This window comes from Schistocerca gregaria, chromosome 11 (genome assembly GCF_023897955.1).
Source record: "Schistocerca gregaria isolate iqSchGreg1 chromosome 11, iqSchGreg1.2, whole genome shotgun sequence".
NCBI lineage: Eukaryota > Metazoa > Arthropoda > Insecta > Orthoptera > Acrididae > Schistocerca > Schistocerca gregaria.
In genome coordinates this window covers 149,023,252-149,040,349 of record NC_064930.1, presented here as the reverse complement: position 1 = coordinate 149,040,349, position 17,098 = coordinate 149,023,252, and the positions used below count along the sequence as shown (strand labels likewise).

General features: G+C 47.3%; 1 protein-coding gene across 4 annotated transcripts in view; it reads left to right on the top strand.

Moving 5' to 3' along the window:
• LOC126295476 (tyrosine-protein phosphatase non-receptor type 11-like) overlaps positions 1 to 17,098 on the top strand; it is a 308,013-nt gene that overhangs the window by 247,973 nt on the left and 42,942 nt on the right. For all 4 annotated transcript variants that reach the window (XM_049988023.1, XM_049988022.1, XM_049988024.1 and 1 more), the window contains 2 exons: positions 9,563 to 9,725; positions 14,216 to 14,392. In XM_049988023.1, coding sequence (XP_049843980.1) covers positions 9,563 to 9,725; positions 14,216 to 14,392 — 340 coding nt within the window. The remainder of the gene's footprint in view (positions 1 to 9,562; positions 9,726 to 14,215; positions 14,393 to 17,098) is intronic.

Here is a 17,098-nt window from a genome sequence, read left to right as displayed (position 1 = left end):
CTGTTTGTATATTTATTACAAGATAAACGCAAGTTATTTTATGAGGACGGTATATGTTCGTCGTATAGTTAAGGCTAACCGGCCATTGATCTGGTACTTCCGAGCTGGATGCAAACGCATTGCCCGAACTCTTACGGGACTCTGTAGGATTGTCTGCCGCGAGTAAAAAATAGGGTCTCTACGAATGTAGTGTGTGGACATTTAGTTGGCAATGTAGGTGTGGCGGGCAGCGTGCAAGGCATGAACTGCCTGCCGCAGCCGCGCTGTCCCTGGCGCAGGTGGACAGCTGGCACCGTAGCTCGGCGTGTTCGGTCAGAGGGCTGCTCGCCCCCTGCACTAAAAGACTGAGTAAAGGAATCGACGACCAACGTGAACGGATGTCTCCTGGCGTCCGCCCACACCAAACGCTATGAAAAACACCGAACAAAATGTGGGCAGAAAAGAAGCGTCTGCCACGCAAGCAGGAGGCCCCGGGGTCGAGTCCCGGCCGGGCACACATTTTCAGCTGTCCCCGTTGACGTACGTCAACGCCTGTCGACAGCGTAGGGTCTTGAATTAGTTATCATTTCGAGTTGTTATATGTTTTGTATCTGTTAATTGAATGCCGAACGCAACTGATATCTTTATTCGTGGTAAAATCGTACATACAAGGTGTCTAGATTATCTGAAGGCATCGAAATATCAGGAAAACAACACACTGGGTCCGAAAAAAATTTTAATTAAAATCTGTTAGCCCCGCAGTGGGACTTGCAATGGTACCAAACTCAACCGCTCACCCCACCGTGTGTGTGTGTGTGTGTGTGTGTGTGTGTGTGTGTGTGTGTGTGTGTGTCAGTCAGAAGTGCTGTTTGTTTTGTCGGACATGCTAACATTCGAAGCTGATTGCCCGGACATAGGGAATCTGAAGCATCAAGCGCGATTTACATTAAAATAGCTTCGAAAGAATCGCGCCGGAAAACAGGAATATTTGAGCGATTTTCTGGTACGACTTATCAACGCAGTCGATCATAGCTGGACTCGGGGCGTAAAAAAAAAATCTTGTTATTATTAAACCACTGTTTGCGATCTCGGTAGTCGTACCTCCCTTTCGGTTTTGTTTAAATTGCCTATTAATTTAAAAATGGAAATGTTAATGAACAAATATTGAATCTTAATTTTTAAGAGAAATAACATTTTAAATTACTCTCTTTGGGTCATCATCTACATCTACATGGATACTGTGCAAATCACATTAAAGTTCGTGGCACAGGGTTCATCGACCCACCTTCACAATTTCCTATTATTCCTATCTCGTCTCTGATTTCTCTTATTTTATCGTAGCGATCGTTTCTCCCCATGTACGTCGGTGTCAACAAAATATTTTCGCATTCGGAGGAGAAAGTTGGTGATTGGAATTTCGTGAGAAGATTGCTCCGCAACGAAAGACGCCTTTGTTTTAACGACGTCTTATTCCGAATCCTGTATCATTTCAGCTACGCTCTCTCCGCTATTTCGCGATAGTACGAAACTTGTTGCCCTTCTCTGGAGTTTTTCGACGTACTCCGTGAGTCCTGTCCGTTAAAGAGCCCGCACCGAAAACAAGGCGGACAAGCGTACTGTAGGTAATCCCCTTAGTAGGTCTGTTACATTTTCTAAGTATCCTACCAATAAAACTGTCTTTGGGTAGCCTTCCCTACAGCATTTTTTCTGTGTCCCTTCCGATTTAAGTTGTTCGTAATTGTAATTGCTAGATATTTTATTTTGGCTGATCTGTCGTGTAACCGAAGTTTAACCGATTCTTTTAGCACCCATTTGGATCACCTCACACTTTTCATTATTTAGGGTCAAGGGCTAATTTTCGCACCGTACAGGTATCGTTTCTAAATCGGTTTACAATTTGTTTTGATCTTCTGATAGCTTTACTAGTTGATTAACGACAGTGTCATCTGCAAACAACCCAAGACGGCTGCTCAGGTTGTCTCCCAAGTTGTTTATACAGATAAGGAAGAGCAAAGGGCCTGTAACACTGCTTCGGGGAATGCCAGAAATCACTTCTGTGTTATCCGATGACTTTCCGTCAGTTACTAAGTACTGTGACCTCTCTGACAGGAAACTACCAATCGCAATTTCGCTGCAAGCCCCTTGTGTGGTACAGTGTCAGAAGCCTGCCAGAAATGCATCAATCTGAAATCCCTTGTCAATAGCACTCAGCACCTCGTGCAAGTAAAGAGCTAGTTGTGCTCCACAAGAACGATGCCTTCTAAATCGGTGTTGACTGTCAGTCGTTTTCGTCGTGGTAGTTCATAGTGTTCGAAGACAATACACGCTCCCAGTAGTCTGTTTTCACGCTCTGGTGTTTTTACTACTGGCTGGGACGAATAAAGGTGTCCCGAAGCAGTGGACACGGTTCGACGTGAATTTGTGGCAGCATCAACGGACAAGGAGAAGAGCTACAGCTACTTGCAATAGGACGGAGCGGCTGCCCAGGCAGCCGGCCGAACCTCTGACGTCACACACACAGTGCTAGCGCCGGACGTGGGTGTGAGCAGAGGTCAGTCTGGGGTCACGAAGGCCCCAGCTGGTCACCCGAGATGTCGGTGTGCGACTACTTTGCTTGCGGCGCTCTCGAGGCTTAAGGTGTATCGCAGCAGCCCCCGCAGTCTTCAAGAACTGCAGCACAACATTTCGGAAGAGGTTGCAGCAATTTCAGAACAGTCCCGCTGCGATCCGCCCTCAGTAACTCGCTGACCAGGGCCCACAAGTGCCGAGAGGTCGGTGGTGGCCACTCAGAGCCTGCTACGGTCAGATTACCTCTCCATTTCCTTCCCTCTCCTGTGTTACTTTGTACCCTGCAACTCGGCCCTGTCGCCACTTTTGTTTCGCCCACACCGTACTACACTACTGGCCACTAAAATTGCTACACCACGAAGGTGACGTGCTGCACGCACGAAATTTAACCGACAGGGAGAAGATGCTGTGATATGGAAATGATTAGCTTTTCAGAGCATTCACACGAGGTTGGCGCCGGTGGCTACACCTACAACGTGCTGACATGAGCAAAGTTTTCCAACCGATTTCTCATACACAAACAGCGGTTGACCGGCGTTCCCTGACGAAACGTTGTTGTGGTGCCTCGTGTAAGGAGGAGAAATGCGTGCCATCACGTTTCCGACCTTGCTAAAGGTCGGATTGTAGCCTATCGCGAATGCGGTTTATCGTATCGCGACATTGCTGCTCGCGTCGGTCGAGATCCAGTGACTGTTGGCAGAATATGGAATCGGTGGGTTCAGGAGGGTAATACGGAACGCCGTGCCGGATCCCAACGGCCTCGTATCACTAGCAGTCGAGATGACAGGCATCTTATCCGTACGGCTGTAACGGATCGTGCAGCCACGTCTCGATCCCTGAGTCAGCAGATGGGGACGTTTGCAAGACGACAACCATCTGCACGAACAGTTCGACGACGTTTGCAGCAGCACGGACTATCAGCTCGGAGACCGTGGCTGTGGTTACCCTTGACGCTGCTTCACAGACAGGAGCGCCTGCGACGGTGTACTCGACGACAAACCTGGGTGCATGATTGGCAAAACGTCATTTTTTCGCACGAATCCGGGTTCTGTTTAGAGCATCATAATGGTCGCATCCGTGTTTGGCGACATCGCGGTGAACGCACATTGGAAGCGTGTATTCGTCATCGCCATACTGGCGTATCAGCTGGCGTGATGGTATGGGTTGCCACTGCTTACACGTCTCGGTCTCCTCTTGCTCGCAGTGACGGGACTTTGAACAGTGGACGTTACATTTCAGATGTGTTACGACCCGTGGCTCTACCCTTCATCCGATCCCTGCGGAACCCTACATTTCAGCAGGATAATGCACGACCGCATGTTGCGGGTCCTGTACGGGCCTTTCTGGATACAGAAAATGTTCGACTGCTGCCCTGGCCAGCACATTCTGTAGTTCTCTCACCAACTGAAAACGTCTGGACAATTATTAAAAAAATTAAAGTCGAACACAAGTAAATGTAAAGAGTATAATTTGATCTTTAATATGTGAGACATATTAATTTATCACAGGCAGTGGTCAGTATTCCCAGCTGCATAAAGAGACGCCTGCTAGACGACCGTGCGTGTGTGTGTGTGTATGTCTCACACATAAATATAGTTACTTCTTTTTGCGCAATGAAAACTTCTGTGTTTATGCACTGCTGCCTCAGAATATTACGCCATAAGACCTTAGTGAATAAAAAATACAACTGACTGTATTCCATAGCCGGAAAGTTAGCAATTATTGTCATGGCAAAAGTAGTGAAACATAAATGTTTTAGCAGGTCTAGTATATACTTTTTCCAGTTTACTTTTTCATCAATATGCAAACCTAAGAAATTTGGATTTTGTACACTGATATTTCTTCTTGGTACGCTACGTTCATATAGTAGCGGGGGATATTGTTAACAGTATAAACTGAGTGAGCTTTTTTCATAAGTTTAAGCAAGTCCATATGTAGAAAAAAATACCAGGAAGTCATCATTGTCAACATCTTGAACCGTTTCCAGCCCAAGGCTGAATCTGTTTGGAACATACGGCTCACCATTCAGTCTTGTTTTCGTAAAATCTTTCTGTGTTCACTCTGGTTCAGCCCCCACCTCATTTTTTCAATACTCCTTCACGCCTTTCAGCCATCTATCCTTCGGTTTTCCTTCCCATCTCCATTTCGTGTATCTTTTGAGATTCCTGGAAGTCATCATTGTCAACATCTTGAACCGTTTCCAGCCCAAGGCTGAATCTGTTTGGAACATACGGCTCACCATTCAGTCTTGTTTTCGTAAAATCTTTCTGTGTTCACTCTGGTTCAGCCCCCACCTCATTTTTTCAATACTCCTTCACGCCTTTCAGCCATCTATCCTTCGGTTTTCCTTCCCATCTCCATTTCGTGTATCTTTTGAGATTCCTCTTGTTTTCCATTCTCTTTAAGTGCCCATCCCATCTTAGCCTGGATGTTTCTATCCTGATCTGCAAAGGTTGCTCTTTCAGTATTTCCCTTACCCTTTCGTTCCTCATTGTATCTCTCGTTACTCCTATCGTACTTCTGTAGAACTCCCATTTCACATTCCTGTAATCTTCTCGCATCTTCTTCCTTCATTACTCACTTCTCAGATGCACAGGTCAGTATTGTGATGTAGTAACTTCGATATAGTCCTTCTCTGCTGTTTTGTGAGACATCCTTTTTCCAAACCAGACTCCTAGTACTTGGCAGGAATGCTTATTTGTGGCTGCCTGGCGTGTTCACTGATTTCTTTCTCAGTTCTTCCATTTTCCTCTCTAACACTTCTCAAGTACTCGATGCTTGCCACGTCTTCTGTCGTTCACCCCCAATCCTTACTCCACTGGCTGGTCTGTCTTTCTTTCTAGTTGTAACACGTATCTCGCATTTGATTACATTAAATTTCATTCCATACTGCCACACAGTTTGTATCTGTTCTATAATCTTTCATCCGGTCTTATCTATCTTTTTCCACCATCTTGGTCATTATCTCTACTGAGACGACAGCGAACAGGAGAGGCGACAACACACTGCCCTGTTTCACATCACTTGTGAGCTGGAAGCCAACCGTCCTCTCATTCCCCACTCGCAGACAACTCAGACTTCCACAGCACATTTCCTCCGGCCCGCTTGTTATCTCTTCTTTTCCAGTGCTTTCCAGACCTTTGTGCTACGGACGCTATCGACTACCTTCTCTGTATCGAGAAAGGCCGTCGCGAGATCTTCCCCAGATTCACAGTGGTGCTGCTGGACTGCAAGTATGAGGTCCGCATTTGGCCTCCCGGGTCTAAAGCTTTGTTGCTCCTCTCACAATCTGTTCTCGACCCTCGTCGGGATTCTCCAGTGACTTTGACGAAAACATCATTCACTGTCGATGGTTCTTTTCTCACCTTTTGTACACTGCCTGAATCATTTGCAGACAGGACTAATTGTGCCTCGAGATGAGAATAACGCGACGGACGATTGGCTGTAAGCGAGAGCAGTGGAGGGACATTTCTCTGGTGGAACACTCTGAGACTCCCACTAGAGTAGGTCCGCGCATTATGTGTGGGGGGGGGGGGGTTGGGGGGGTGTCTCGTTTTGTACGACTGGGACAGCCTAGGGTAACTTGATGCACTCTGTGAGAGCTGAAGCGGACACGTGCTCAACTGTGTACACTACTGGCCACTGAAATTGCTGCACCAAGAAGTAGTGCGGATGATAAACGGGTATTCATTGGACAAGTATATTATACTGGAACGGACATGAAGTTACATTTTCACGCAACTTGGGTGCATAGATCCTGAGAAATCAGTACCCAAAACAACCACCTCTGGCCGTAATAACGGCCTCGATACGCCTGGGCATTGAGTCAAACAGAGCTCGGATGGCGTGTACAGGTACAGCTGCCCGTGCAGCTTCAACACGATACCACAGTTCATCAAGAGTAGTGACTGGCGTATTGTGACGAGCCAGTGGCTCGGCCACCATTGACCAGACGCTTTCAATTGGTGAGAGATGTGGAGAATGTGCTGGCCAGGGTAGCAGACCGACATTTACTGTATCCAGAAAGGCACGTACAGGACCTGAAACGTGCGGTCGTGCATTATGCCGATGAAATTTAGGGTTTCGCATGGATCGAATGAAGGGCAGAGCCACAGATCGTAACACATCTGAAATGTAACGTCCACTGTTGAATATCCCGTCAATGCGAACAAGAGGTGACCGAGACGTGTAACCAATGGCACCCCATACCATCACGCCGGGTGATACGCCAGTATGGCGATGACGATTACACGCTTCCTATGTGCGTACACCGCGATGTCGCCAATCACGGATGCGACCATCCTGATTCTGTAAACAGAACCTGGATTCGTTCGAAAAAATGACGTTTTGTCATTCGTGCACCCAGGTTCGTCGTCGAGTACACCGTCGCAGGCGCTCCTGTCTGTGATGCAGCGTCAAGGGTAGCCGCAGCCACGGTCTCCGAGCTGATAGTCCGTGCTGCTGCAAACGTCGTCGAACTGTTCGTGCAGATGGTTGTTGTCTTGCAAACGTCCCCATCTGCTGACTCAGGGATGGAGACGTGGCTGCACGATCCGTTACAGCCGTGCGGATAAGATGCCTGTCATCTCGACTGCTGGTGATACGAGGCCGTTGGGATCCAGCACGGCGTTCCGTATTACCCTCCTGAACCCACCGATTCCATATTCTGCTAACAGTCACTGGATCTCGACCAACGCGAGCAGCAATGTCGCGATACGATAAACCGCATTCGCGATAGGCTACAATCCGACCTTTAGCAAGGTCGGAAACGTGATGGCACGCATTTTTCCTCCTCACACGAGTCATCACAACAACATTTCACCAGGCAACGCCGGTCAACTGCTGTTTGTGTATGAGAAATCGGTTGGAAACCTTCCTCATGTCAGCACGTTGTAGGTGTAGCCACCGGCGTGTAAATGCTCTGAAAAGCCAATCATTTGCATATCACAGCATTTTCTTCCTGCCGGTTACATTTGGCGTCTGTGGCACGCATCTTCGTGGTGTAGCAATTTTAATGGCCAGTGTAATATTTATTATTTTGAAGTTACAGCTATAAATGTTATGCCAAATGAAAGAGCAACTCACAGTTACATAAAAAACTTAGCTGCTCTACAAGAATATTATTGTTGACCCAGGAGTTACAGAGGTGTACAACTGGTGGTATTTTATCATTTGAAGATTTTATTATGTGCTCAGTAAATACGTGAGTAGGTGGCTTAGTAGGGTTGTTGGCTATGTATCCTGTTAGTTCACTTAACTAGACTTTCGGGTCTGATTGTTGACGTTCTGAGGTGGTGAGTGATGAATTTTACTGGTGTGGGTGGTAATCGTAGCAGCGTCGACAATTTCTGACTGTGCCATTAGTTGGTTTACTAGGAAGTCATTCATACGCGTACTTCAAAAATATTGATTCACTTTTTAGTTATAAAGATGCTTTCATTATAGGCATTCAGGAACTTTACTCAAACTGATTTTCAGGAATTTTGTATGAATGTGGATTTAGGTAAGATAATGATCATTTGCAAGATGGAAAGAAGCCTATTGGATGCGATTACAGACTTATTTTGAGGTGGAATCGAGAGTGTTCGTGCTGGCAGTCGACGTCTACAAAATGTGTGACGAGAGTATCGGCATCTTCATCTGTCTCGGTATCGTTAACTTCGTAACAGTGTAACATTACGAGTCAAGGTGTATGTAACGGAACTTGAATAGCGTATTTGCCTCTATTGGTTACGGTAGAGAATCGGTATTTCGGTCCTGTCTGTATATTTATATATAATATTGCCTGAATAAAGGCTGGGCGAGTGTAAAGCTGTCGTTAAAAACGCACGCCGCGCGATATGTTCAGATTTGGGCGCTCACAATAATAATAATAATAATAATAACATGCTTTTGAATACAATGAAAATATAACGGCGATACCTGTTTAGTGTTATTGGAAATAATATGTAGTAAATTAATGAGTAAGGTAGCCGATCCTATAAGAAGAGGTAGAATTGGGCATATTAAGCTGTTTTGCTTTATATCGACAAAGCCGATGATACGGCGTCATTTTTTTTTTCGCTTACTGTGAGAAATAAACAAGTAAAGAAGTGCTAATTGTGCGTTGTGAAAAAGTATAGGGGCGAGTTTTAAGTAGCTACGGTGTACAATCGGACTATGAAACGGACATTTAGTTACACGAAATCGCGGATAATGAAGTGTCGTCATTAAACTGAGTACACCTACAGGGTGGTAAATTCCGGAATAGATCTGTACGCATCTCACGAGGGACGCGGTATTGAGACCGGGCTTCAACTTATGAAGAGGAGAAAAGCTGTATCACTATCATACACTGTTGGTGTCAAGCAACCAAAACTGTTGATGAAAGCGTTTCGGTGAATCAGTGGTGAATGCGAAATAAAATTGTGAACGAAGTTATGTTAAACAAAACAGAAGAGACGAGACAGTTTGGTCGTATCTGTTATTATTCAATAAATTGTAACATTTCTTATCGTTGTACGAAGCCTTTATAGACGATGGTTATGACAATCTACTTCGAAGGGATCTCGTTACGAGCTAAGTTTTGGGGAGCTGGTCAAGAGGGGGTAGTTGGTAGACCGTAAGTACTGCAGCTATTCTGGAACCAGGTGCTACCGTGACCGTTGTGTGTTGTCAGTGACTGAAGGTCACCATATCTCGACGCGCCTTTCCTCTCGGTATAACGGTGCCTCACGGCAACAATGACAACGCCGACGACGAAGGAAGGTACGGCAGACCAGCATATCCCGGCGTGCTGCATTACGAGCTGGAGGTGAGGGTTCAGGAGTGAGCAGTGGTGGTCGTGTGCTGTGGTGGCGGCGCGCTGCGCCTCCCGCGCTGCAGCCACGGACTGGCCGGCTGGTCCCGGCGGAGGTTCGACTCCTCCCTGGGGCACGGGTGTGTGTGGTTTAGGTTAGGCAGTGTGTGAGCTTGGCGAGTGGTGACCTCAGCAGTGGAGTCCCGTCACGTTTGACACACGCCCCTGGTGTTGCAGGTGGTTCCACGGGCACCTGTCGGGCAAGGAGGCGGAGAAGCTGATCCTGGAGAAGGGCAAGAACGGCAGCTTCCTGGTGCGAGAGTCGCAGAGCAAGCCGGGCGACTACGTGCTGTCCGTGAGAACCGACGACCGAGTGACGCACGTCATGATCCGGTGCCAGGTAGGCGGGCAGAGCCGCAGCAGCTGGCAGCCTCCTGTTCCCTCTCGTCAGCGTTGCATTCTCAACCGAACGCAAGCAGCTTCCCGTCTCTCAGCCTCGCCTACTTACCAGAGGCTGAATAAAGTTTCACTTCAGTTCTCTTGCCTAATCTCACTTGCCGACGGCCGGTATTACACTATCAAATTTCTTTGTCCAATATCTTTGTCAAAGATATTGGTGTTACAGGGAACGTTGTCAAATGTCGTCCAATATTTGACCAAATCTATGGCCTCGCTGCAGATTTGATCAAAGACGTCGCTTGTCTTCTGTTCACTGTAGTGTGACATGTTACCACATGGAGCGCTAGCATCGCTACATTCTGTCGTCCGTAGTGTTTTTATAAACATTGCAGGTAAACACAATTGGTGTGTGCCGACAACTACAAACGTAATAGAGATGTATGAAGCTGATAAGGCGCTTTACAACGTGAGGCGGCCTGAATACAAAAACAGATTAAGAAGATCTGAGATCTGACCTAACCTAACCCAACCCTCTCGTGTAGCAAGGAATCGGAGTGTTACAGTGAGCCTGTCTTCTGCAGATTTAGCAGTTCATAAGTGAGTGTTGTGCTTTGTCATATGAGGATACACTTCACTGAGCACATACAGAAATGTATGCTCATCCATGCTTAAGTAATTGATGTACGACTTTACGTCCTCCACTAAAAGCGCACGTAACAAGTTTTGTAGAATGCTTTTATCGTGTCGCCGTAAAGCCCATGTCTCCACACAGGTATGTTTCCTACCCCCCCCCCCCTTCTGTTCCGCATGTGCAGACAGTCCAATGTCCAGTTGTGGTACCTGCAACGTGCGGTTAATAACAAGTTGTTGTTGTCAGCCATCTCGAACTTTGACGAAAAATATGATGACAGTGTAATAACCCTTCTACCGCTACGTCAAAGATCTTTCACAAAAATATATTTGACGGGATATTTGATCGCAACTTTGATCAAATATTTGACACAGAAATTTGATAGTGTAATACCAGCCTAAGGAATAAATTCTGGATATACTGGGTGATCAAAACGTCAGTATAATTTTGAAAACTGAATAAATCACGGGTTGAGGTACATAGACAGGTACAAATTGACACCCATGCTTGGAATGGCATGAGGTTTTATTACAACAACAACAACAAAATAATACAGAAGTTAAAAAAATGTCCCACAGATGACGCTTCATCGGATCAGGATAGCAATAAGTAGCATATAACGATGTAAGACAAAGCAAAGATGATGATCTTTACAGTAAATGCTCAATACGTCCACCATAATTCCTCAACATTAGCTGTAGTCGACGAATAATGTTGTGAACAGCACTGTAAAGCATGTCCGGAGTTATGGTGAGGCATTGGCGTCGGGTATTGTCTTTCAGCATCCCTAGAGATGTTGGTCGATCACGATACACTTGCGACTTCAGGTAACCCCAAACCAAATAATCGCACGGACTGAGGTCTGGGGACCTGGGAGGCCGAGCATGACGAAAGTGGCGGCTGAGCACACGATCGTCACCAAACGACGCGCGCAAGAGATCTTTCACGCGTCTAGCAATAAGGGGTGGAGCGCCATCCTGCATAAACATCGTACGATCCAGCAGGTGTTTATCAGGCTGGGGATGATGCGATTCTGTGACATATCGGCGTACCTCTCACCCGTCACGGCAGCAGTTACAAAACAAGAATCACGCATTTCCTCGAAGAAAAAAGGCCCGTCGTGCAATGGAGTTTCCATCCACGACAGTTCTAGGATTTTCGGTAGCCCAAATCCTGCAGTTGTGGGAGTCGACAGACCCTCTGAGAGTGAAATGAGCTTCGTCGGTCCACAACACGTTACTCAACCAATCGTCATCTTCGGCCATCTTTTGAAACGGCCACACCGCAGATGCCCTCCGTTTTACTGAATCGCCAGGTAACAGTTCACGATGCCGACGGATTTCGTACGGACAGCACCGGAGGGTACGCCTCAGTGCCAACCAAACAGTGGTGTACGGAATGCCGGTGCGACGTGCGACTGCACGAGCGCTGACTTCCCCGTGCGTAGACGAACACGCTGCAGTCTCCATTTCTTCCTGAACTGTCTCAGCAGCATTACGCCTTGTGCTCGGTCGGCCACTACGGGGTCTATCGTCTGAACAGCCCTTGGCTTCGAACTCCGAAATCATTCTCGCCACAGCTGCAATTGTCGACGGAACTTTACCCGTTCGAATCCCCTTCCTATGGCGATAGGATCGTAACGCTGAACGAGCACATTCCCGATTCTGGTAATACAGCTTCACAAAAAAGGGTCTTTGCAGGTGACGTCAACATACTGCGACTGCTCTCTCATTACAGCTCCTTTTGTACTGACGTTTTGCTGTCCAGCGCCATTTGTCGGACATTTTCTGAAGTTTTTTTCGCCCTAGAAAAACCCCATGTCATTCGAAGCATCTGTGTCAATTTGTAGCTCTCTATCTACATTGTTCTGTGGTTTATTAAGTTTTCGAATTTACACTGACTTTTTGATCACGTGGTATGTTACCCTTAAAATATCAGTTAGTACAGACATTATTAAGTTAACGTTACACATGAAGATCTGAAGCACAAAACATTTAAAAGTGAGTAAATTGGTCCCAAATTGACAAAAATTAACGTGCCCCAGATGGACTCTTCTCTTCCCTCAAAATATGGGTATTTTCACTCTGTCTTATGGGGTGTGTAAGAAAAGAAAATTGATTTTGAAGTCATTGATGGGTTCAAAACGACATAAAATTTTCTGCATGAAATTTTCACTCTGCAGCAGTGTGTGTGGCGATACGAGATTAAAACTGTGTGCTGGACAGAGACTCGAACTCGGGACTTTTGTCTTTCGGGCAAGTGTTCTACCGAATTTCTTTCATCGTTATGTTTGGTCGTTGCGGACGTCGCAGGACATGCTGTTGAAGTTCGGTGGTTGATCCTTCAACTCAGGTTTTTATTACAGAGGCCAACGGGCTCCCTGACCGAACACGCCGAGCTACCGTGCCGGCCTGACTGAACTACCCGAGCACGGCTCGCGCCGCGTCCTCACAGCTCTGCTTCTGCCAGCACCTCGTCTGTGCCGATTCGGTAGCACTATCGGTCGGAGCATGGCATCCACGTATCGCACAGCCGTTACAGTGCCTTATGTGACCACCAGTGGCGTACATCGGCCCCACATAATGCCAGCCCAAAACAGCGGGGAACCTACACCCTGCTGCACTCGCTGGACAGCGTGTCTGAGGCGTTCAGCGTGGCCGCCGAACACGTCTCCGAAGATTATCTGCTTGAAGGCATATGTGACACGTCGGAGAAGAGAACGTGATGCCAATCCTGAGCGGTCCATTCGGCACGTTGTTGGGCTCATCTGTGCCGCGCTGCACGGTGTCGTGGTTGCAAAGATGGACCTCGCCGTGGACGTCGGGAGTGAAGTTGCGCATCGTGCATCCTATTCCTCACAGTTTGAGTAGTAAGACGACGTCCTGTGGCTGCACGAAAAGCATTATTCAACATGGTGGCGTCGCTGTCAGGGTTCCTCCGAGCCATAATCCGTAGGTGGCGGTCATCCACTGCAGTAGCAGACCTCGGGCGGCCTGAGCGAGGCACGTCACCGACAGTTCCTGTCTCTCTGTATCTCCTCCGTGTCCGAACAACACCGCTTTGGTTCACTCAGAGACGGGTGAACACTTCCCTTGTTGAGAGCCCTTTCTAGCAGAAAGTAACAATGGGGACGCTATGGAACCTCGGTATTGACCGTTCAGGCACGGTTGAACCACAGACAACACGAGCCGTGTACCTCCTTCATGGGGGAATGACTGGACCTGATCGGCTGTCGGACCCCCTCCGTCTAACAGGCGCTGCTCGTGCACGGTTGTTCACATCTCTGAACGCGCGTTTATTGACATCTCTGAAGAGTCAAAGGGACTGTGTCTGTGATGCAATATCCACAGTCAACGTCTATCTTAACGAGTTCTGGGAACCCGGGTGATGCAAAACTCTTTTTGATGTGTGTAATTGCCTGAGCCCCTCCTGTTAATTGATCTGCGCGTGCATAATTGGTTTTGGCTGCCAGGTACAGTAGGTACATAGAATATGCATCATCATCATATATTAGTCCAATATTAACTACAAAATTTCTAATTTAATGATTGTAGAAAACAGATTATACTGTTCGTTTCCATTAACAAATGACGAAAATAACATTATTTCTGATTGACACGACACTATTCAGATTTGTTTTCAAAATTTATTTTAACTTTGAACAGATTAATTGCAAGCGAGAAAAGTGTTCCCATTTTTCACATACGAGTCGTATTTGCACGCTGACACTGGAAATGCCGATCCTGTCTGGTAAGCTACCCGATCCGCCATCCCTCGGCTTTCTCCGACAACCTAGCTGCTCGCTGTGCTACGTTGTGCGCGGCCGACGTAACGCGTGTCCGACGTAACGTGTCCCGCAGGACGACACGTACGACGTGGGCGGCGGCGACCGCTTCGAGTCGCTGTCGGACCTCATCGAGCACTACAAGCGCAACCCCATGGTGGAGACGAGCGGCACCGTCGTGCACCTCAAGCAGCCCTTCAACGCGACGCGCATCAACGCCAGCGGCATCGAGAGCCGGGTCCGCGAGCTGCAGGTAGGTGGCGCACTCACTGCTCTGCCGCGTCTCGAGGCCTGCTTACTGCATTCGTCTCTTCGTCTCCTCCCTTCCCCCTCACTTCGCCTGCCCCACTGACAAACTTCCGTCCAATACTCAGGTGCTGGTCCTTCGATGTCTCACAATGCATCGTACCGGCTGATCCTTCCTTACGGTCCGACCGTAGCGTAATTTCTTTCGTCCCCAGTTCTGCGTAGTACCTCCGCATTAGTTACTCGATCTACTCGTCTAATCTTCAGAATTTTTCTGTAGTATCACATTCCACGAGCTTCTATTCTCTCTTTCTCTCAGCCGTTTATCGGCCACACCTATGTTCTCGACAAATACCTTTAGAGAAAGGTTCCTACTAATTACATTTATATTTGAAGATAATAAATTTCCCTTTCTGACAAGTGCTGCACTTGCTGCCAGCTGCGTTTGCCGTCCTCAGCTACTTTGCAAAACTCGTGAGCTACATTTAGTGTGTTATTTCCCAATCTAATTCCCTCAGCATCACCCGATTTAATTCCACTACACTGCGTTACCACTGCTTCACTTCCATCGATGTTCACCTTTTAGCCTCTTTTCGAGATGCCGTCCGTTCCGTTCCACTGCCCTCCCGCGTCCTTTGGCATCTCTGACAGAATTATAGTGTCGTCGCAAACCTCCGAGGTCATTTCTTCTCTGTGAACTTTAACTCCTTCCCTAGATTTTCCTTCCGTTTCCTGTACCGCTTTGCTCGGTGTACAGATCGGACGACACGTTCACTCCCATCTTGACAGCTGTCCCCTCTTCTGTCATTCGACTTTTATAACTGCAGTCTACTTTGTGAACAGGCTGTGTATAACATTTTGCTCCCTTTATTTTGTACTTGCTGCCTTAAATTAAAAAAAAAAAAATATTTTAGGATCCTCTTTATAATATTTCCGGATACTCATTTGTAGTTACGTTACAAAATGCGGACGAGCAAAATATATAATGTGGAGTTATCTTACGTTAGGACCAAGTGTAGCCTGACGACGCCTGTGTGACAGTTACAGGCAGCTCGGCACGCACACAGAGGTGTGGGCAGTTTGCTGCACAGTACACACACACTGTCCGACCTCTCGACGCTTCCCGACCTTCCCACGGTGGTATTCCACGACTCACCGAACCTACAAAATACCCTCGTCGGCCGTCACACGACCCCCGCTCTCGAAGCCTCGCCTTGCGGCTCGTATCCCCAGAAAACCTGTCCGGTACACTCTCTCTCTCTCCAGCACCTACTCCGCTCTGGTGGGAAGTGGGGCTGGGCTAGCTGTGAAACGAGTCGCCCGGTCTGCGAGGCGACGTCCGTAGTGCGCTCTACACGGGCGAGCCGGCGCTCCGCTGCGGCCGCTGTCGGCAGGCAGGCTGCGGCCGCACCGCTGCCTCGCCGCACGTCCCGCGACACGGCGGGCTCCTCCGTTCTGCTGGCAGCCATTCCACTTGCCTCTTTTCCCGTCCCTTCCCCGCCCTCTGCCTAAGCTGCCAGCTGCGCTGCGCTCTCTGCACCTCGTCCCTGCACGTCCCGCTAGCAGCACTTTGCACACCTGCTGTCGCTCCCCTCCCCTTCTCCGTCTGAGCCGCCTCTTCATCTGCATCGCCCAGATTGCACCTCTCATCGTGGTCTGGTACCGCTGGTCGATGACGGTGGTCATATGTCTAACTGAGCTGTGCTTCAGTGTCTCTAGTTTAGACTAATTTAGACTACGGCCTTTTGGGCCAAAAGTTCACTTGTTTGGCACTCTTATGCCTCGCTCCCACTTAGTATCTCCATTTTATGGTGAGTACCAATCTGTCCTTTCATAATATTGCTGTGACTGAAACTGCAGTACAGCAGATGTCAGTCTACACAACTGACTGCAGAGCACCAGTGGGTCACAGAAGGCAGCTGAGCACCCCGTCGGCACTACAGATAGAGTGCCAGTGCGACACCTGTGCTCGTATTCGTAACCGAGTGCCTTCCGGCCCCTCTGTCAATACTCCGTTTGTGCTAAACACACACAGCCTTACCACTGTCTGTCAGCCGTAGCAGCAGTGCTAAAATTTTCGCTTATAAATAAACGTTATTTTTTTAAAAATGAGTAATTTTTATTCGTAAAATTTCCATTGCTTTGAAATATTGAGCTGATATACAAAGTGGGAAAAATACTCAGTGTTGTTTTAAGGGGAGATTGTACCTTTACAGACTTACAATGTTAAATTCCTGAACTTTACGTACATTTATCTCGTTAACAGTTCACGATAATGTTGTAAAATTTTAAGGCCCGGTGGAGGAAGAGTCTCTCTCCGTTCACCTATTTTTCTAGAAAAATTGATTGAAAATTTATTTTTTACAGAGTTTTTTGCTAGCTGTAAAATTTTTTCCACTTATTTCAGCCATATTAATTCATAATTTCTACAGTGTCAAAGTGAATTTCTTTTAAAATTGCGTCATTACTGTTCAGTCCAGTTTATGTAAATTGTGTAAATTTCACTGTCCTATGGTGGTAGTAAGTTCCTGAAAAAAAAAAAAAATGTACCTAATCACTAAAAAAATTAAATCTCAGGAATCCGGCTTTAAAGATGAACATGGTTTGTTACTCACCTCACAACATCCCTGCACCATATCCTCGGTCATCTGCATTTTCTTCATCCTCCCCAGCTTTGGTAGGATTCTTCGAGTGCATTCTCGTCCTCTTACCG